At 36.9% G+C, this 20,966-nt stretch overlaps 3 protein-coding genes and 2 pseudogenes across 4 annotated transcripts; 3 read left to right on the top strand and 2 right to left on the bottom strand.

The window, feature by feature from the left end:
* Positions 1–76: 76 nt before the first annotated feature.
* On the bottom strand, positions 77–3,667 carry LOC104705762 (cyclic nucleotide-gated ion channel 18). The gene is made up of 7 exons (XM_010421835.3): positions 2,514–3,667; positions 2,222–2,434; positions 1,826–2,136; positions 1,628–1,739; positions 1,296–1,532; positions 808–1,202; positions 77–692 (listed from the first exon to the last, which is right to left on the bottom strand). The coding sequence occupies exons 1-7, from the start codon at positions 2,979–2,981 to the stop codon at positions 281–283; spliced, it is 2,148 nt and encodes a 715-aa protein (XP_010420137.1). The 5' UTR covers positions 2,982–3,667; the 3' UTR covers positions 77–280.
* Positions 3,668–6,281: 2,614 nt separating this feature from the next.
* LOC104705763 (potassium transporter 8) lies at positions 6,282–10,796 on the top strand. The gene is made up of 8 exons (XM_019228269.2): positions 6,282–7,059; positions 7,162–7,657; positions 7,754–7,807; positions 8,494–8,754; positions 8,843–8,895; positions 8,998–9,121; positions 9,211–9,465; positions 9,561–10,796. Exons 1-8 carry the CDS (start codon positions 7,021–7,023, stop codon positions 10,628–10,630), a joined length of 2,352 nt encoding a protein of 783 aa, XP_019083814.1. The 5' UTR covers positions 6,282–7,020; the 3' UTR covers positions 10,631–10,796.
* A 190-nt stretch (positions 10,797–10,986) lies between these two features.
* On the top strand, positions 10,987–13,951 carry LOC109125156 (uncharacterized; annotated as a pseudogene). Its single transcript, XR_015564747.1, has 7 exons — positions 10,987–11,120; positions 11,251–11,349; positions 11,785–11,964; positions 12,507–12,676; positions 12,760–12,969; positions 13,049–13,140; positions 13,230–13,951. The product of XR_015564747.1 is annotated as an uncharacterized LOC109125156 (transcript).
* Positions 13,952–14,324: 373 nt separating this feature from the next.
* LOC109126033 (uncharacterized) lies at positions 14,325–15,310 on the top strand. The gene has a single exon (XM_019229090.2). The coding sequence runs from the start codon at positions 14,555–14,557 to the stop codon at positions 15,083–15,085; it is 531 nt and encodes a 176-aa protein (XP_019084635.1). The 5' UTR covers positions 14,325–14,554; the 3' UTR covers positions 15,086–15,310.
* A 1,082-nt stretch (positions 15,311–16,392) lies between these two features.
* On the bottom strand, positions 16,393–18,425 carry LOC104709134 (putative pre-mRNA-splicing factor ATP-dependent RNA helicase DEAH3 pseudogene; annotated as a pseudogene).
* Positions 18,426–20,966: the final 2,541 nt, after the last annotated feature.

A 20,966-nucleotide genomic window follows, 5' to 3' on the forward strand; every position in this document is an offset into this window, starting at 1 on the left:
TCACAAAGTTGTTATTACCTTATTGTTCTTTTAAATGATCTCATAGTGAGTTTGTATCCAAAGACGGTATCTGATATAAGAAGAAAAAAATCATACTAACATTTTAATAAAGAACAATGTATTGTGTACTATAAACTCTTTTGCTATACCTAACATCCTCAAACCGAAACGGAAAAAGAAAAGCGTTTGAAGTTGAAATAATCATGGGGTTCCTAAATAACTATTTACCATCTAAAACCAAAAATTTCACAAAAGTTTATTACCCCAAAACTCTACACTTTTAATGATCATCTTCTTTGTCTATCGAGAAATCAGGTTCATCTGGTTTGAATAGTTGAGGCATCTTCAGACTGTTTGAAGATCCATCTTTCTTACCAGTACTACTACTTGAAGCCTTTTGATTTGTGCCTTTTTTTGTGTTTGCCGCAAATTTAGATGCCAAGATTGTTGCTCCTAGATGTTGATTGTTGTTTGCGTTGTCCATTGAGAGGCCCTCGATATCCTCACCGTCGCTTCCATAGTAATATTCTCCAGTTTCTTCGTCTCCTTCATTGTAACCTGTTTCATCTGTGTAATAGTATCCACTGCTCTCGTGCAGGCTGAGCTCTTTCGCGAGCTTTCTTCGTTTGTATCTTCTCCATGCGGATTGGATGAAACATGTTCCCCATGCTCTCCACTGATGTGAATAGTACCTGAAAAATGGACATATGAAACTTAATTTAGCTCTGTCCTGGATCTTTTCATATCAAGATGAATTTCTTTTTATGACTGGATTCTCACATCACAAGAATCCTATGTATGGTTTACCTGAAAGCGTGTTGCAGTTTTTTGCTTTGAAGACGCTTGAACTGATGAGCAACGAACTTAAGATCCTCTGCGCTTAAGGCAAAGGCTTCGACTTCAGAGAGGGCACGGACGCTTCGGGTTGAAGACGGAAGATTGAGTGTAGAGTTTGGCATTAAAGCCCATGTAAGAAGCTCTTCCCCACAGAAATCTCCAGGTCTTAGAGTAGTGGAGTTGAAGAAACCAGATCTTCCTCCGTTTGTTGTTGAGCTCTCTATTTGTCCTCGGATCACAAATAGCATCTCATTCACCGGATCACCTTCACGGAATATGTAGGTCCCTGCCGTGCTTAAAGACGAGACAAGGCATCCGCATATAGCATCAAGAAGTTGATCATCCATTTGAGAGAAGAATGGGACCTGCACTTAGCAAAACCATATGATTTCTGAATTGGAACAACAATCAAAACACACAACCGTTTATATGAGGACAGAGTTGATTGATGTATGTACCCGGCGGACAAGAGCGAGACAGAGATGACGTTGGATTTCACGGCGTAAGTCTGTAGGTAAAGATTGCAGGATTGATTCTTCATCGACACCTCGGGTTGCAAGCCATTTATATTGAACAAATCTACGGACACGTTCTTGAAGCTCTGGAGGTAGTTGACGATGTCTCATCCATTCTTCAGTGTCTCTTCTCTTAACTCTCCATTCCTCAACTCTTACAGACATCGATTGTAAAGAAGACTTTCCACCAAGCCAAAAATCAATATTAGAATGACAAAAACAATGTCTCTGTATCGAAAAGTTTCGCAGTCTCATGAAGAAGCTTAGAAACTTACTTGCATATTACCAATCAGGAGTGTGAAGAGAATCAACCCAAAAATACAGATTGTGATACAGAAAAGGGTTTCGCCAAGATATACACTTGTGGTTATATTCTGGCCATAAGAACTGTGAAACAAAAATGGTGTTAGAAACAGAGGAAGACATTTTAAGATAGAGACTAGAATTTTTTTTTGGTTCAAAGGCTATCATACCTTAGATTTCTTAAACCCCACCAAAGACAATACAAGTACTTGGAAACGAAATCAGTGGTGGCAACTTGAGTGGTAAAGGCTTCAGCAAACATACCGAACTTGAAATTGGTAGTGCTGCTTGTAGCATCGCAATGAGAAAGAACCTGAGTAACGTTCTGCCAATACTGTCGCTCAGGTTGCTGCAGACTCTTGCAGTCCAAGAAGCTAGGAAGACAATCTAAAACTCTCAGTGCGTTATCTTTCTTGCATACGTTAGACCAGCACGAGAACTGCCGCCCAATTGATGATAAATACCACATTGCTCCCAACACCTGCCCACAAAATAGAGATCCTCAGCAACTTAAAACTGAAGAAATATAAAAGAAAAACACACAACACAACACAGAGAAAACTTGCATGACTAGCGAGGATGTAGAGGAGGAGGTTATATGCAGCTCCTGCCCAAGCAGTCTTGGCGATAAACCCGGTTGTCTTTATAATCCTTTGGTTTAAAGGGAATATGATGAATGATCTTGGAATGTATTGAACAAGAACGATGAGGGCTAGAGTGCTATTGGCATGATTAGCAGTCCCGTTTGTGGCTGCTGGTATTACTAGCCAAATAACAAGCTGAGATCAAAAGATTAGTCTCTGTTCTCTAATCCTAATCGCAAGCTCTTAACCTAGAATTACCAATTTGGAAGCGAACCTGAGGAAGGGGAAGCATGGCAGCTACATCAATGAGAAAATCTGTTTTTAGGTATCTCATAGCGATCTCTCTAGAATCCATAACAAGCTCACCGCGACCAAAAACACGAGAGCTCCTGGAGACGAAGGCGGTTCTGAACTTCATAAGGATGTGGAGTAGGTGGAAGATATCAGCGACGGTACGGAAGAAGGTGACTGTAGCGGCGAGGCTGATGTCGACGGAGATACACGCCGGACCACCGACGTAAGGGACGTAGAAATAGAGAGGATCGAGGAAGAGAGCGAGGATGGAGGTAATGAGAAAGACGTGGTTCCAATAGGTGACGATGTTGCTGTCCGGGTCGAGGATCTGATGCCGCCATAGAAGGAGGCTGATTTGGCTACCGTTGTCAGATCCTCGATTAGAGGCGGAGGCGGCGGAGGTTATGGTCTCCGGGAGGAGGCAGCGGAGAGACCGGATCTTATTCATCTTCCATGGCGGATTCCGGTGTTAAATCGGATTCCGCATTAAGAGAGAGAGAGAGATTGAGAGAGGTGATTATTTTTTATTTTTCTCTTTCGAATTTTGCATTTTGATTTTTGATGATTATGGAAGAAGGAGAGGGTTTCTCGCGGGAAAACTGAGAGAAGGGCCATGGAAAACTGAGAGAAGGGTAGTTTTCCGAAAATACGATGGGAGAGTGAGGGTACTTACGGAAACTACAAAGTTTCGTTTGTTTATGCAGTTTTTATGTTGTCCAATAATTAACGTTTTGTTGTCGTTGATTATTGGACCTTCCTGGCCCAATAGTTTATCGACCGGCCCGGCATATAATTTTATATTATTTTGTCATGACAGAAGGAAAAAAAAAAAAAAGAGAGGAGAGTTGGTGATGTTGAAAATTAACTTATGTGGATAATTGAATTTGTATGAGCTAATAAATTACCACTTAGCTAGATTTATTTTCTTTTTGTCGACATACAAAACAGTGTTTATTACACTGTTTTTTCATAAATTTTCGTTATTGACAAAATTATAAAAATTGTCTTACGCATAGAAAATAGATTTTGTAAATTAAAAAAAAAAAAAGATATAAAAGGAGCACGCGTACCAAACATTCTGCGACAATATATGGTAGTGGAAGAAGATAGTGTACATTTTGTATGTTGGCAGTTGGCACCATAAGATAGTGTGTTACCTATAAAAATTAACAAAAAGGGTATAAGAAATACTTAGAAACGATGATGCGAATATTAAAAAGGAATCATAACGAAAAAAAAATGAATACTAAAAAAACAAATATATAAAAATCACGTCAGGGAAACATAATGTTTATCCACACACACAAAAGGAACAACAACCTCCATCATATCATTCTAACTTTTCCATTACCAAAAAACCATTTCCACTATTGCTAGCTTATATATATATAGTATATATATTTTGAAAGCTTCCAAGGACATCAAACAAAATACATGCTTATATATATATATATATGTTTCCTCTAACTACAATGACGTATTTAGTGCTTAAATTTAGACTCCAAATTCGATTTATTTTAATGTGTTTGGATACTACTTTTTATTAAGCAAAACCAACTTCGAGAGAAAATAAACTCGTGCGAGTAGGTTTGAACCGGACGATAGAAACGAAAATAATAGGATCCATACATAAATCAAAGCACTGGCTAGTAAACCCAAATCTTTTTAAGTGCTATTATTTGAGCGAAACTATTAAATGAATTATCATTGACCTTTTCTATGCGTTACGAGTGGAAAATAAAACGAAAACAAGTGTCGCTCGAGATACTTTATATCCCATGCAAAAATGTAAGTTATACCCGCAAACATGTACATACACCAATTTCGCCTATTAATAGATCTCAATAAATCTCATACTATACCAAAAGACTAATTGCTAGCATATTCGAAATCATTATTACCAATGAATATATCTCATAACCTGTCCCCCAAAAAAAAAAACTTAGAAACATGATTGGGTTAACGGTTTCGAAAGAATGATCGATCTATAATATTGGCTAGCTAGCTGCCTCCTAAAATTGATTTAAGTTTATTATTTCTTCCATCTGACGCGAAGTAGTAAACTTTAATAGAGAGAAATAACGATAACATATATAGACAAGCTTTTATACACAGTATATCATTTTATATTTATCTATGTGTTTGTTAAATGTAATTATGAAACAATGATGTTATTCCAACTGGGGATTAATCATGTATGGATCTACAGATACGATGTTGGTTAAACATTATAATCGACTAATTAATTACTTCTGATTCAGTGATGGCTGTTATTAAGTATGACCACGTGTGGCAGATTTGAAACGTAAATTAGAGATGTTAAAATATACAATCTCCGTTTCATAATATAGGATGTTTTGGAGGTTTTTGTTTGTTTTATCATATAAAATATTTTCAACTTTCTAGGTTATTTTTATATTACTTTTATATTTTATTATTATTTATTTAATGCAGTTTTATTTATAATTGGTTGAACTTTTTTTAAGTGGTCATTTTTTAATCTGCGTGCTTTCACTCAAAATATCTTATATTTTGAAACAGAGGGAGTAGAATCCGACTGGATCCGATTCTTTTTTTCGTTATTCCACCTTTCGCCACTATGATTATTCTATAATAATCATAATTAATTAAGAAGTTTTACACTCTTTTGAATTACTTTTATTCTTTTTCTTTTTTCATGTTGAGTAGACTATACGAAAAAATACTCTATTTGTTGTTGTTTTATTTTAGTTAAAGACAAAAGAAAATCAACAAGATTCAGGAAAAAACTTAAAATAGCATTCATAGACAATGCAAATACAAGTTTGTATGAAAGATGTCTTTACTAATAATACAAGGAACACAAGTTTGCCCTCCTACAGAAAAACTGGTTATTTCAGAATAAAGGAAATAAATATAAACTACTATTCTTGTTGATCTTCTTACCAATAAAGTCGTTGGTGTTTATTACGAAACAGATTAGAAAAAAATAAATAATTACAAAACATGTAATAAGATGGATGGCAAAGGGTTCCCACATCCCATTCTAGGAAGCAACAAATTTCCTTTTTGTTTGATTTACATAATTGCTAACGACGGACACAAGAGGAAATGTATCGTGAACATTTCAATCATTTGGGACCCAAATGAAAAAGACTTTTGTACATATTGTTTTTTTTTTTTTTTTTGTTAAAAACATATTGTTTTATTGAATAATAAAAAAGTAGATTGTAGTTTTGTGAAGTTTTAAAGCACTCGCTTATCAATTAGTATTATCAAAAAGAAATAAGATAAGCTGCTTTCAAAGTGGCAAGAGTTAGGTCTTGACAAAAAGTTTTGAAGGTGGTGCCACACACTAGAATCCTTGCACTGGCACCTAGAATCCTTGCACCTATATCATATACATACACACGTGTCCAAAGATTTTTCTAAGTCATATATCAAATCAAATACAATCAAAAGATATGTTTTAAAATATCCTTGAATAGTATAATCTATAGATATGTGTGAATAATTTTTGTGGATTTGAGAGTTAGAGAGGATGAACTAACAGGTCACACACGTAATGTAATATACCCCTAAGATAAACCATCAAAGAATGAAATAGAATAGAATCTCTTGGTACTATCAAACAAACAATAAAAAAGAAAAAAAAAAAACAAAAAAAGTGAAGAAGACACCAATCTTATTCATTCCCCACCCATCTTTAATATTTCTTTATCTCCTCCTAGCTACTACTACTATATTTTTCTTTCTTCCATCTCTGACATTTTTTGTTTATTTTTGGTTCACCAAAACTTGTAAAAAAAAAAAAAGAATTGATCCATAATTTTTTTACAGATGGTCTTACATAACAGCTAAATGTGACATACATTCAATCATGGATTGGTTAACAAACTATTTTTTTTTTTATATATAAAAAAGATATATACACTAATTTCTCTTTATTAAAATATTATAAAAACATGCAAATATTCATTAATCCTCGTGAAAAAGTGTCACAACGATCTTACGTTAATTTTGATAAATACAAGAAAATATACACACAAATCTATATACTAGTTTGAAAAGTACATTTCTTTATACATTTATTAAGATTTGCACATTCTTCCATAACAAAGAAAGAAGGAAGACCCCACTCTTTTTTTTTTTTTTTTTTTTCTTGAGAAGGAGGAGAATTATGATATTTTTGCAGTTATATTTGTGGCAGTTAATCATATTCTTCTTTCATATGTTTTGTTTGTGTGTTTCCTCTACATCTCTCTCTCTTTCTCTTGTCTATGTGGTGGTTCTTGATTTTGTTGGCCAAACCTTCTTTTGTACATTCAATGCATCATTAATCACAAATCCATAGAATCCATAGAAAAAGTTCCTAACGTCGTCAATCGTATTAAATTCCCCCCCCCCCCCCCCATATCTTTATTGCTTTCCACAAACTAAATCCCATCTTCTTCAACCCCCCCAAAAAATGAGTTTCTTGTGAGTGATTTTTAGAGACAAAACCAATCATGGATCTCGAGCGTCTAAGCCCAAGAAACCCAGTTAAGGTACCTCAAAACATTTAACTTCAATTTCAGTTTTAAAAAATCATCTCTTTTTTGTTGCTAAATGTGTAAAAAAATCTGTTCTTTTTGTTTGGGGGTTGCCAGAAAGAATCTTGGTGGACAGTTCTGACTTTAGCATACCAGAGCTTAGGTGTAGTCTATGGAGATTTAGCGACTTCGCCATTGTATGTCTACAAGAGCACTTTTGCTGAAGACATCACACATTCAGAGACAAACGAAGAGATCTTTGGTGTTCTGTCTCTCATCTTCTGGACATTAACTTTAATCCCACTTGTCAAATACGTCTTTATTGTGCTTCGTGCTGATGATAACGGTGAAGGTGGGACTTTTGCTCTCTACTCTTTACTGTGTCGCCATGCTAGAATCAGCTCTTTGCCCAATTTCCAGCTCGCTGATGAGGACCTTTCTGAGTATAAGAATAACTCCCGGGAGGATCCGAGGAGGAGTTTGAAAGCTACTGGGTGGAGTTTGAAAAACACATTGGAGAAGCATAAGTTTCTTCAGAACATGTTGCTTGTTCTTGCTCTGATTGGGACTTGTATGGTTATTGGTGATGGTGTTCTTACACCTGCAATCTCTGGTAATTAATAAAAAATTGATTCTTTCTCTGATTTGATTTTTAAAAAAAAGATCCAAAACCTTAATTAGTAGCTAATTTTTGGGGGTGAATTTGCAGTTTTCTCTGCAGTCTCTGGATTAGAGTTATCCATGTCCAAGCAGCAACATCAATGTAAGCTCTTTTTTTACTTCTTTTTGATTAGATTGCTAAGTGTAGAGATTTTGCAAGTTGAAAAAATGGGAATTTTAGTATCGCTAGATCCCCAAAAGTATCAAATTATGCTATTTTTAGCAGTTTCCTCTTAAGTTTTGTTTGGTTCCTAAGTTTAATACATACTGTCTAAATTAGTTTAGGAACAGGATTTGCTCCATCAATTTTGATTTCCTTCAAGCCGGATGCTAAAATCTCGCAATAAGTTGAGATATTGGGTTTAGATTACCTATGTTGGTCTTTCTTTTGTCCACATAGTCGATTGGCTAATTGCATGTTAGGTTGAGTCCATGTAGGATCAAAATGAAGCTTCTTAATTATGTATAAAATAAGTTTATTAACTTTTTTTTTGGTGTAGAAGGTGAGGCTGATGCAGATTGCATTGTTATAATCATAAGATAATGAATGTGGTTTAGGAGTTAGTGATTTATTAAAGATATAAAGCTGAAGGAATATAAAATTCATAAAGTTTATACCTTTTGGAAACTCAAGTGGTCAAAATAAAAAGTTAGTTGGATTGGATAAGACTTCTCAGGTCATAGGTTTTTTAGTTTCTGAATTAAGTAACCTTCTTTGTCTTATGGCTACAATGTTCACTTGCTAGCTACTCATTTATTGAATCAACTAAAGCACGCACAATTCTGCAGATGTGGAGGTGCCTGTGGTCTGCGCCATACTGATAATCTTGTTCTCGCTACAACACTATGGAACACATCGTTTAGGGTTTGTATTTGCTCCCATTGTGCTGACATGGCTTCTCTGCATAAGCACCATTGGTGTATACAACATCTTCCATTGGAATCCTCATGTTTACAAAGCATTGTCTCCTTATTACATCTACAAGTTCCTCAAGAAAACTCGTAAACGCGGTTGGATGTCTCTGGGAGGCATCCTTTTATGCATAACAGGTAAGAAAAAGAGAGCGAAAGAGTCTTTGATTCTGAGTTTCAAGCCTTTTGCTCATAACTTATTTTCTTTGTGTGTTTTTTTTTCCAGGCTCAGAAGCTATGTTTGCTGATCTAGGACACTTCACTCAGTTGTCAATACAGGTTAAGTTTATGACTTTACTTGTAAACTTTTAAAATCTTTTTTGTGTTCTGTTTATTAGCATTCTCTCAAAGTTGCATATTTATTTGTCTCTCTGGCTGCAGATTGCATTCACATTCGCTGTTTACCCGTCGTTAATCCTCGCATACATGGGTCAAGCTGCGTATCTATCTAAGCACCATGTCCTCGAGAGTGATTACAGAATTGGATTTTATGTTTCTGTACCCGGTAAATCTACTCATCATCATCTTGTTTAACCAGCTAAAAATGCAATTCTTTGTTTGGCATAGTTTTCACTAGTTTGTTTTTGTGAACAGAGAAAATAAGATGGCCAGTTTTGGCGATTGCTATTTTGGCGGCTGTTGTTGGAAGTCAGGCGATAATCACAGGAACATTCTCGATCATCAAGCAATGTACTTCTTTAGGTTGCTTCCCAAAAGTCAAAATCGTACACACTTCATCGAGAATGCACGGTCAGATATATATCCCTGAGATCAATTGGACTCTCATGCTCTTGTGTTTAGCCGTCACCATTGGCTTCCGCGATACCAAACACATAAGTAACGCCTCAGGTACAGTATCCATACACCATTAACCCCGCCAAAATCAAGAAAATCAAGAAAATCTAAGGTTTTGAATCTTTTCTTCTCTGTAATATTTATTGCAGGTTTGGCGGTTATAACCGTTATGCTGGTAACGACCTGCTTGATGTCACTGGTAATCATCTTATGCTGGCGCAAAAGCTCACTCTACGCACTAGCCTTTATTTTCTTCTTTGGAACAATCGAAGCTCTTTATTTCTCAGCTTCACTCATCAAATTCCTCGAAGGCGCTTGGGTTCCAGTAGCCCTCTCCTTCATCTTCCTCCTCATCATGTACGTTTGGCACTACGGAACACTTAAGCGTTACGAATTCGACGTACAGAACAAAGTCTCGATCAACTGGCTCCTTACACTCTTCGGCTCCTCAAACCTAGGCATCGTCCGAGTCCGTGGGATAGGCGTGATCAACACCGAGCTAGTAGCTGGCATACCAGCAATCTTCTCTCATTTCATCACTAACCTCCCGGCGTTCCACCAAGTTGTCGTCTTCCTCTGCGTGAAATCTGTCCCCGTACCGCATGTGAAACCGGAAGAACGGTTTCTCGTCGGGAGGGTCGGACCAAAGGAGTACCGGCTATATCGATGTATAGCTCGGTATGGATACCGTGACGTACATAAAGATGACGTTGAGTTTGAGAACGACCTCATTTGCAGTATCGCGGAGTTTATACGTTCGGATAAACCGTTAAATTACTCCCCGGACCCGGAAAACGAATCCGGAACCAACGAGAGACTAACTGTCGTCGCTGCTTCCTCATCCAATCTTGAAGGCGTACAATTCTTTGAAGATGAGGGATCTGACAAACAAGAACCATCCTCTTCGTCGGAGGTAACCGTGGTGGTGGCTCCTTCGCCGAGAATCAAGAAAAGGGTACGGTTTGTGTTACCGGAAAGTGCGAGGATCGAAAGATCTGCGGAGGAGGAGCTAACAGAGCTTACTGAGGCGCGTGAGGCAGGAATGGCGTTTATAATGGGACATTCGTATGTTAGAGCAAAATCAGGATCGAGTGTGATGAAGAAGATCGCTATCAACTTTGGCTACGATTTTCTAAGAAGAAACTCAAGAGGGCCTTGTTATGGTCTCTCTACTCCTCACGCTTCTACTTTAGAAGTTGGTATGGTTTATATCGTTTGACTATACTTTTTCTTTTCTTTTTGTTAAAGTTGAATAATACATCAATTTTGTAAATTGTGATAAGCTAAATCTGTCAGAGTTCTTTTTTTTTTGTTGCTTGTAATTTTTGTGTAGAGATGTTAGAGTTGCTTGTGGCATAAGTAAGATATGCTTTTTGTTTTTCTAATGATTTGTCCCTACTACTAATTAATAATATCCAAAGAGAAAAGATTGAAGAATAAGCAGACAAGAGTCAAGAGCATATGATTCTTGTCTCTTTATGTTTCTTTAACTGCAAATCTTCTCTTTTGTCGGTTTAGCTCATCATATATATATAGGTGCATATTTATGTACATCTACTCTTTAAACTTGTGAGCAGCTCTTGCTCTGTTTTCCTTAATGATAAAAAAACAAAAGATGAGGAAAAATGCAAATTTGTTGGTTTTGTCTCTAATTTTCATGTTTTTCTTTTGTGGGTTATCCTCAGTTTCAGCTAAACCTCCTCCTGTTAGTGAGTTCTTTATTACCCTATATTGACTTTTTTTGTTTTCAACAATCATCTTTTTGAGATGACATGTCTTTTTATTTTTGTTGGGCAAAATGTCTGAAGATGTTCTTGTTTTCCTCTGTTTTGGGAACAGAGATTGTAAGTGGACTTGTGACAAATGTAGCATCAATGCTCTGGAAATGGTTGTGGTCTCTTCAAACATCAACAACCACAACGACCACCACAAAATCTGGTAATGAAACTGACGTCCCACATCATAGCGTTTTATTATGATCTTTCATGTTATTAGAACCCCATATCGACTAAGGGAGTAAATATTGGGTAATATATGAGGTTCCTGGACCACTCCACTCATTGCCAATTGGTTTTTGGTTGGATGTCCATGATTTCTAATATGGTATTAGAGCTCAAGGTTAAGCCAAACAAGCAATTTTCCACAAAAGAAATGGTTTCCCACCTATGTGGCCCATATAAATGGTATGTCTTGTTGTGGTATTTCCGAGATGTTGGGTTTGGACAGTTTACGTGTCGGACCGTTTCCCACCCACATCTCGAGGGGGCTATTAGAACCAATATCCCACATCGATCGACTAAGGGAGTAAATATTGGGTAATATATAAGGTTCATGGACCACTCCAAAATAAAACAAAATGAGATAATGTGACAGGTGTTTCTAGTCGTTCGATGGTGAAATATGAAAGTGGATATAACATAGAGACAGTGTTTGATGGAAGTAAGCTTGGGATTGAGCCATATGCAATTGAAGTTTCTCCAAATGGAGGAGAGCTTATTGTCTTGGACTCTGAAAACAGTAACATCCACAAAATATCCATGCCTCTTTCTAGATGTAAGTTCCTGTTCTTCTCTTCTTGAAATAGGTTCGATGAAAAAAAGAATCGGTTTCTCCGAACACATATACAATTATACACACTAATAATTTCATTTTTTCTTGAATATTATATCTCTACGCCTAGCCCCTAAATATGACCCACCAAATATGTTGAATCATGTATGTATTATGCTTTGCTTCAAGATGGGGATTCGTTTTCTTTCGCTTTTTAGTAGTTCACTAAAAAAGGTGAGCTTCTTCATTTTAGATTCCAAAGTTTCTTTCTTTGACAACCAAAGCCTTTTATAGATTACTTTAAACTTTTGGACTTTAGTCCACAACAGAGACTAGCTTCTTCATTAGGTTTTATTCATGTTCTGTTTTGTTCTCTGTTTCTCAGGTTTATTCTTTCTGTTGATTCTTGTTAGTCAAGTTAACAAACTTTTGCTTTTAGCTAGATTCAATTATTCAAATTAGAAAGATTCAGATTCTTACTTACAGTTCTACGTTCTTTCAAACTGGTCTCACAATCTGATTTTGAGTTTTGAATCTATTTGAAGATGGTAAACCAAAGCTAGTCTCTGGTTCACAAGAAGGCTACACAGGACACGTCGATGGGAAACTCAAAGAAGCAAAATGAACCGTCCTCGAGGATTAGCTATCGACGACAGTGGGAACATCTACGTCGCCGATACTAACAATATGGTCATACGCAAGATCAGCGACGACGGTAACTTACATACAATTCGTTTGCATGCGTTTACGCTTCAAAAAACGCAATTTCAAAATATTTTTGGCTTTATTTATTTTCAGGAGTCTCAACCATCGCCGCTGGAGGAAGATGGAGCGGTGGATCTAAAGAAGAGTCGATGAGATTCTCTGATGACTTTGATTTGATATACGTCTCTTCAAGCTGCTCTCTTTTAGTCATTGATCGAGGAAATCAAATGATTAGAGAGATTCAGCTTCACGATCACGACTGCTCTCATCAAGAGCCTGACACTGATGATAGTCTCCATCTTGGTAACCTTCTGACAAAACAATTTTCTCTAGAAGCGATGCTTTGCTTGAGTTTGAATACGTTTGGTTTATATCTTTGCAGGAACCGCTTTGCTCGTAGCTGCTATGTTCTTTGGATATATGTTTGCATTATTAGTACGTAGAGTACGATCGTTGTTCTCTTGGTCACGTCATGTGAGTGAATCGGTTTGATTTGGTTCGGTTTGAAATCTGAACCGGCGTAGAAAACCAATAACCCTCGTTGATCTGTTTTCTAATTTCAGGATAGTAAAAAGTATGTAGCAAAACAGAACATGACAATGGCTCCATATCAACGCTATCCAAGACCGGTTCGACAACCCTTAATCCCACCTCAACACGAACCGGAAAAGGAAGAAGGATTTCTCGGTTCGCTTGGAAAGCTAGTGGTGAAAACCGGTTCTTCGGTTTCCGAGATGATGTCCGGTTCTAGAAATGTAATCCCACCAAACTTTCATCAGTACCACCATCAGCAAGAACAGAATCAGTGGCCGGTACAAGAGAGCTTTGCTATACCAGAAGAAGATGGACCACCGGCCTTAGAACCACGATCAGGTACGAATCCGGATAAACCATACCTTAGAGCACAATCAACAAACCAAAACCGGTCTTATTACCAAGACTATGACCAATACCAAAACCAGCAGAAACGAAACGCGAACGATGCGGCGTCGTTCGACGACAACCGAGAGAAGAACGAGATCGTGTTTGGGGCAGTTCAGGAGCAGGACGGTCGCCGAGAAGCAATGGTGATCAAGACCGTTGATTTTAACGAAGCCGTTAGCGATCAGCGAAATCTACGCCCTAGAATTAATTATATGGGATACTCTTCTCAAGTTTACTGATCACGCAAACTCAAAATTTTCATAATTCACCTAGATCAGAGTGTGTGTAATATATATATATTGCTTATGTTTTACTAGTCCTACGTTAATGTAGTATATATGAAAGATACTTTTAAATCAAACAGTATGCTTAATCATAATTTTATTGAGCGTTGATGTTTTTTTTTTTACTAATTGAGACATAATAATATTATAGAGAACCGTATCAATCGTCGATCGAATAACTTTAATTATAAAAAATTTGGCCGGCTTGGATTTTGCAAAGATTCTTTCAATGAATCTGTTATTAAAAAAAACATAACACGATCAACATTAAAAAGTTACCGGCAAAAACGGTTTATAGCACCGACCATCCAATTTCTCAACATTAAAAAGTTCGGTTCCGGTTAATATTACAAAACCGATGAGAAGATTCCTCAAAACCGGTTTGGAAGTTACGCAATTACAGCTCTTTGTCTTTTTTAGTTTGCCATTTATTTTTTCCGTTCCTCTCCCCTAAAGAAACGCATTATACATACAGAGTAGTAGAGAGAGAAAGAAAAAAAAAAGAAGAAGAAGAAGAAGGAGATTTCTTGCAAAAGAGAGAAAGAGAGAGAGAAAATTAGGGTTAGGGTTTGCAGAGAAAACAGAGAGGAAGGAGGATTTCAAAATCCCATCTCTGTATTGATTCTCTCTTCCCCTCTCTCTTAATCTTCTCGGATCTTTTTCATTGTTCATCATATATAATGGGGATTCAATCTTATCCCATCTCTGAGACTGAAATGGACGCGACGGATGAAATGCACGAAGCCATGTTCGCCAAACGAGGTTGTTGTTTCCTCCTCCCTTGTCTCGGATCATCTCAGCCGTCTGGTCCTCCTAACGGATCCGTGTGGTGGCAACGGATCAGAACCGTCGACAAACTTGAGCCTGATGAGAGGTGGTGGGTCTCCGGGTGGATGAAGATGAGGGAATGGTCTGAGCTCTTGGCTGGTCACAAATGGAAGACTTTTATCCGGCGTTTCGGACGTAACCACTGCTGTGGTGGTGGCGGCGTCGACGGCGGAGGTTGTAACCGGCCGGAACATGTTAGTTTCAGGTACGATTCGTGGAGTTATTCGTTGAATTTTGACGACGGGAAACAGACCGGTCATTTCGAAGATGAGTTTCCTTACCGTGATTACTCCATGAGGTTCGCCGCTCCGTCTTTGCCGGTTTCCACTAAATGCTCCATTGATTTCGACAATGATAGCCACGCGCCGTCTCTGTTTAAGTGAAGAAAACGTCACGCGCTGCTCTGTTTCTAAATTAGGCTGGCATCTAACGTGCGCCGCATTGTTGAAAAGGGGAGAGAGACGTTTTAGAAGAATATATATGAGCTTTGAATTTTTTTTTTCTCTTTGCAAAGAAGTTTTCTTTTTTTTTACAACAGCTTTCATTTGTTTTCTTTGTTTATTTTTTTTGTAATTCTTTCACTTCAATTGAAATTATTTATTTGATCATCATATTTTTTATTTAGAAAAAGATATGATGATGGAAACATATATTTATAATTTGAGTAATCAAGCAAGAATTAGGAGAAGGTGTTGCAATTGCAGAGGAATTGTAACAGGAACAGCGGAGACTGTCTTTGTGGTCTGTCTCTACTTCAGACATGCTAACCATGTTTTTTTTGTCAGGTACATTACATTGTTGCAGAATTAGTTTATGTAATTGACTATTAGGAACCTTATCCAAAAGCTCAGATTCCCACAATGGTTTGCTATTTCACTTTACCCTCTGCTGATTCCCACAATGTTCTTTGTCGTGTGTTTATTTTTTTCACTGCGGTTAATTTGAGGAACCTTACTCACTTATACATTTCTTATATAGCTGGTAGACCTTTGATTTGTGAATGTGGTCCATCCTTCAAAGCTATTAGAGGCGGAATAATTTAAAGTGACTGTATAGCCTTATCATTCACCATGTTTTTTTTTAAATTTATTTCAGGTACGTTGCAGATTTTGTTGATGAAATTGACAATTTGGAACCTTATGCTTGCAGCAGAAACATATTACCGTGAAGCAAGAAATTGATATTAGAATCTTTGGCTAGAATCCCATTCAGTTAATTAGGTAATGATATGAAAGTTGAGCTCAAAGTTTTGATAATGACTCGGAAGTTGAGCTCTGAGTTTTGATGCACTTGGAGACATCACATTGGTGTTGGAACTAAGCTTTACCCGGTTCACACTTGCTCAAAAAAATCTTTAGTGATGATGTTGACCTTGATTATTGCCTTTCAAGTTGCAGACAGATTTAGCTTGCATATAACTAAATATGCTATACGAGGTCTTGATTTGGATCCCTTCTTTAATTACTCTTATGTTAAATTTATGAATTATGATCAAGCTTTCCAGGTTTCAAGTATTTATGTCCAACGTGTGAGTGAAGGTATCAAAGCAGAAAATGGTTCAAGCAACATGAGTGTTTATATATATCAAGTTTGGTGGAGACATTACAAAGAGCTGGCAAATTACAAGAAAACAATGTGGCAAATTAAAAAATTAATATAACTAAAACACAAAATTAATAATTCTAGCTCTTTAAGAATTGCTAGCTCAAAAGATTTTACAACTCCTTTCTTCTGACAGTCTTCTCTTCTTATAGTGCCTTTGAAGGACTCGTTTGGCCTCAGAGTTGGGGAAGTTGGCAAGCTTATAGTAATCCGGTGCGATATCTACTAGCCATTCACCGTGAATATACGTAACAGTTCGGATGAAATTTCGGCTAGTGAAAACATACTCGTTGTAAACCACCCACTCTGGTTTGTAATCCAAGCAATTGGAAGGATGCAAGTTAACCACTTGGTCGTCCTTATCTCTAAAAGTCAAGTAATTCCCAGTGCGTTCTAGGTGAGCCACTTGCATGAAATAACCGGCAATCAAGGCCTTTCTTATGTTAACGTAGTAGTCTCGGCTGTTGAAATCAGGGCTGCACAACTTAATCTGAAACCTCGACATGATCCGGACCAGCTGTTCTCTTACACTAACTGCAGATTTCATTGCTCTGTAGTTGATGAAGTTTTCATAGCACCAATCTGGTTTTTAGTTGTGTTGCAAGAAAGCATGGAACACATTCAAGAGTGTGAGGTGATCTCCGTCAATGTGTGAAAACATAGACTTAGCTTTATCTGCTGCTTTTTGAGCTTCTCCTCTTGGCCTGATAAAACAATTCGGTACTGAAAGCATCGCAGAAACCGAAAGAATCTCGTTTGAGCAGTTGAATTGAGGACTTACTATGATCATCTTTGCCATCTGTGGGTCTAATGGAAACTCACTCATCATCTCGCCGGTCTTTGTCAAGTTACATTCATCGTCCAATGCTCCCAAATGATACAAATCGTCCAAGGCACGAGAGAGGGTCTCAGGAGCAGGAGGATCTATCAGATCAAAGTGCAGCAAGTTTTTAACACCCAGTCTTTTCAAGGTCAGAACTGTATTTGCAAGGTTTGATCTCAATATCTCAGCATACGTCTGCTTCTCCAATTCTTTAAAACTTTTCTCTGTGTAAAGCCTGAAGCACTTTCCAGGTTGTGTTCTACCAGCTCGACCTGCTCTCTGGTCAGCACTTGCCTGTGATATTGGAGACACCAACAAGGACTCCACACGAGTGTCTGGGTGGTAGAGCTTCTGTTTGGAGAAACCAGGATCAACCACGTATACAATCCCATCAATGGTTAAAGAAGTCTCTGCAATGTTGGTGGAGACAACAATCTTTCTCACTGGATCCGGTGTCGGATCGAATATCTTCTGTTGCATAGCAGGCGAAAGAGTGGAATACAATGGCATAACGTTGACTTGATCACCAAGTTTACTGGAGATTCTTCTGCAAGTATCTTCAATCTCTTCTTCCCCAGTTAAGAAAACAAGAACATCACCAGGTGAATCTGGATAACAGTATATATAGCAGCCTCGAGATAGTCCCTCTGGGGTTCTCGAGTATACAAGATCTCCACTGGATATAGCCTACCAGGGACTTTGATAAGAGGCACACCAATAAAATACTTGTGGAACTTGTCGGCTTCTAGGGTTGCACTCATTACAACCAGCTTAAGATCAGGTCGACTAACCAAGGTTTGTTTAAGAAGACCAAAAAGCAAATCCGTGGCTAAAGTTCTCTCATGCGCCTCATCGAGAACAATCACTTTGTATCTCCCTAAGAGCGGATCCGCCATTGCTTCTCTTAGAAGCATACCATCGGTTAGGTACTTGAGCATCGTTTTAGAGCTGCTGCAATCCTCGAAACGGACAGTGTAACCGACTTCTTCCCCGATCTCTACATCCATCTCTTCGGCTACATGACGGGAAACAGACATCGCTGCAACTCTACGAGGTTGCGTGCATCCAACCAACCACTTCTTCCCCTTAGGACCAGAGCTAGGGTTTTCATTGAGCACCGCCTCTAAAACAAACTGAGGGATCTGCGTTGTTTTACCACTTCCGGTCTCACCAACCAATAACACTATCTGATTCTCTTTCAAAGTTTTGAGAAACTCGTCTTTGTGAACCCACACTGGTAGATTCTTCCGTTTCTCCAGTATTTCGAAATACCTTCCGGAATACGTCTCCTTCATCATATCCACTCTTTTTTTTTTTTGGTGGGATCATCATATCCAATCTTATCGATACTATTCAACAAATTACTTCTTGTATTTATAATAAATTAATTTCCTTTTCAATATACAGATGATTTGTAAATTCCTTTTAGTTTACACTAGGAAAGGGACCCGTGCGTTGCCGCACGGGGAGGTGAAATCCTAAATTGAAATTTAACATTTGTAATTCATCCTAAATTCTTTCTTTTCTCAATCAATTTGATCATTTTCACTTCTTGCTATTGCTTTCTGCTGATTAAAAAGCCAAAAATTCATTTCAATGTTATTATATTTTATGTTGTCACACACAAAAGTGAGCCTTTTTTAGAGCTTGATTTACTATGAACAATACTTTTAACCATATATAAAATTTCATTTATGTTTGTCTCCGACCATATGGTGATATATATTGGTATCCTTTCTTAATTCGCTATTAGAAATTGTCTTTGTTGTTGATCATTATCAATCGAAATACATACGAGGCTGCTTATCTCTTGGTTTATTTACTGTATCGAGAAAATACTAAATGCCACTTGTCGAAGGAAGGTCGAAGATTGGGATCGGAGTAGATGGCTGGATTGAGTTTCGTTTCCCCTTCACTTTGATACGCGATTTCTCTTTCCATAGATTACTGATTCACAAATCACAATCAATATTCCGATGCTGTAAGCAAGTGGAGTTTGTATACAAATGATTTACTATGAACATTACTTTTAACCATATATAAAATTTCACTTATGCTTATGGATGTTTTTTTCTCTCACTTTTAGATATGTACAAAACCAAGTTTTATATGACCGACCAATCAACCTAATTGGTTAGTATAGAGTAACTCACATTCTTCAGCTACAACTTTTAGAGATATATATTTGGCTATAATGCTTTCCACAGTTACATGCATGTTGGTCTCACGTTTTCCCTCAAAAGACTCCCTTCTTTCCTCCCTTTTAATGGGTTAATCTTGATTGCCTTATTTCCTACTAACACATTTGATACATGGATTTGTAATATTTGCTTCAAATCACATATTCCTCTTTGGAAAAGAAAAAAAATCAAGACGTAACAGACTAAGAATGCATATAGACAAAACTTGTACACTCATCAGCTATTCAATCAAAGCAATTCAATTAAACTACAAAAGTTCAGAAAATTAATTAAATATAGAACAAAGGATTTTATGTTGGTCTCTCCCAATCCATCCCATTCCACCGTGTCGGCTGCTCTCCTTCCAGGCTGCATCTCCCTCTATTTGATTTCCCACTTATGTCTATGAATCGGTACCATCATGTTTTTCAATAAACACAGCGAAAACGAAGTCGATGTGGTGAAACAGGTGATAATAATATATCACCTTTTGATGTTCTCTTCTTTAGGTTAAACACTAATTTTATAAATTTCTTGCATTTTTTTTTTTGGCAGATTCCAGATCACTCTAAAAATGACTGTTATACATTATGTTTTAAAAAAGTTGTATATACAGATTAGAAAGTCATCAAAGACTAAATAAGATCAAATTAGATCTTTTCTTTCTAACTTGACTTGTCATTTGGTCGTGCTTACGCTTTCTAGAATTTAATTTTGTGTTGTCACAAGTATGTCTGGCTTTTTCTTCGGCACTCTATTTCCATGCTCATTTGTAATATTTCTATATATTATCAAAATGTTTGATACCCAGAAAGTATAAGAAATTATAATTCAACTAAAAATTTTAAAAAATTTATTTACGAAAAATGTAAACTAACCTGGATCATGAACATCTAATGGACATCCTACAAACAAACAAAAAAAATTAACATTTATACCATGTTTGTTAGAAAAAATAAATAGGTTAAAATAAGAACATATATAAAATTATAATTATACCATGTTTGTTAAAAAATTTTGGCTTATCCGTAGCTCTAGCATCACTGCATATCATCATGCCTCTGGTATCTTGGTTTTGGTTTTTCCAGAAAGTCAAAAAATAAAATCTGCACATTGAAAATCAAAAACATTAGCCATGCAAAAAATATGGCACACGTACTTAATAACATTAGCCATGCAAAAACATGAAAACGGGAAAGGCTAAAATTTTTGAAGAGACTAAAAGTTAACAAAACTAAGATTAATGTATGAACTTAATGGTGTCGACTAACAGTAATAATAATCTAACCGAGAAACACTACAGGTCATTCGCAGCAAAAATATTAAATTACTTTGAATTAGAGATTGATGCTTGAAAGTTAAAAAACATTTCAATAATAAAATTCTTTAGTACTCAGAAAACAATTGTTCGAAACTTGTTTATGTAGTCAAGAAAAGTTTATATATAATAAACAAAGAGGTGTAAGACATAGAGGTGTGAAATGTAAATGTGTAAAAATTAATAGATGTGAAACATGGAGGTACAACAAAGAGGTGTAACACATAGAGGTGTGAAATTAAAAGGTGTAAAAATTAATGGATGTGATTTTTGAAACCAAGAGGTACAACAAAGAGATGCAAAGACTAAGGAGGTGTGATTTAAAAGGTGTAAAAATTAAT

Source organism: Camelina sativa, chromosome 8 (genome assembly GCF_030686135.1).
Source record: "Camelina sativa cultivar CO46 ecotype springtype chromosome 8, ASM3068613v1".
Classification (NCBI taxonomy): domain Eukaryota; kingdom Viridiplantae; phylum Streptophyta; class Magnoliopsida; order Brassicales; family Brassicaceae; genus Camelina; species Camelina sativa.

Coding starts and splice junctions, on each gene's coding strand:
- LOC104705762 (XM_010421835.3), bottom strand. CDS start 2,981: ATGAATAAGATCCGGTCTCTCCGCTGCCTCCTCCCGGAGACCATAACC. Junction 2,435..2,513: donor CCATGCTTCCCCTTCCTCAG/GTTCGCTTCCAA, acceptor TTTTGATCTCAG/CTTGTTATTTGGCTAGTAAT. Junction 1,203..1,295: donor GTCTCGCTCTTGTCCGCCGG/GTACATACATCA, acceptor TGCTAAGTGCAG/GTCCCATTCTTCTCTCAAAT.
- LOC109126033 (XM_019229090.2), top strand. CDS start 14,555: ATGGGGATTCAATCTTATCCCATCTCTGAGACTGAAATGGACGCGACG.
- LOC104705763 (XM_019228269.2), top strand. CDS start 7,021: ATGGATCTCGAGCGTCTAAGCCCAAGAAACCCAGTTAAG. Junction 8,755..8,842: donor CATCCTTTTATGCATAACAG/GTAAGAAAAAGA, acceptor TTTTTTTTCCAG/GCTCAGAAGCTATGTTTGCT. Junction 8,896..8,997: donor TCACTCAGTTGTCAATACAG/GTTAAGTTTATG, acceptor CTCTGGCTGCAG/ATTGCATTCACATTCGCTGT.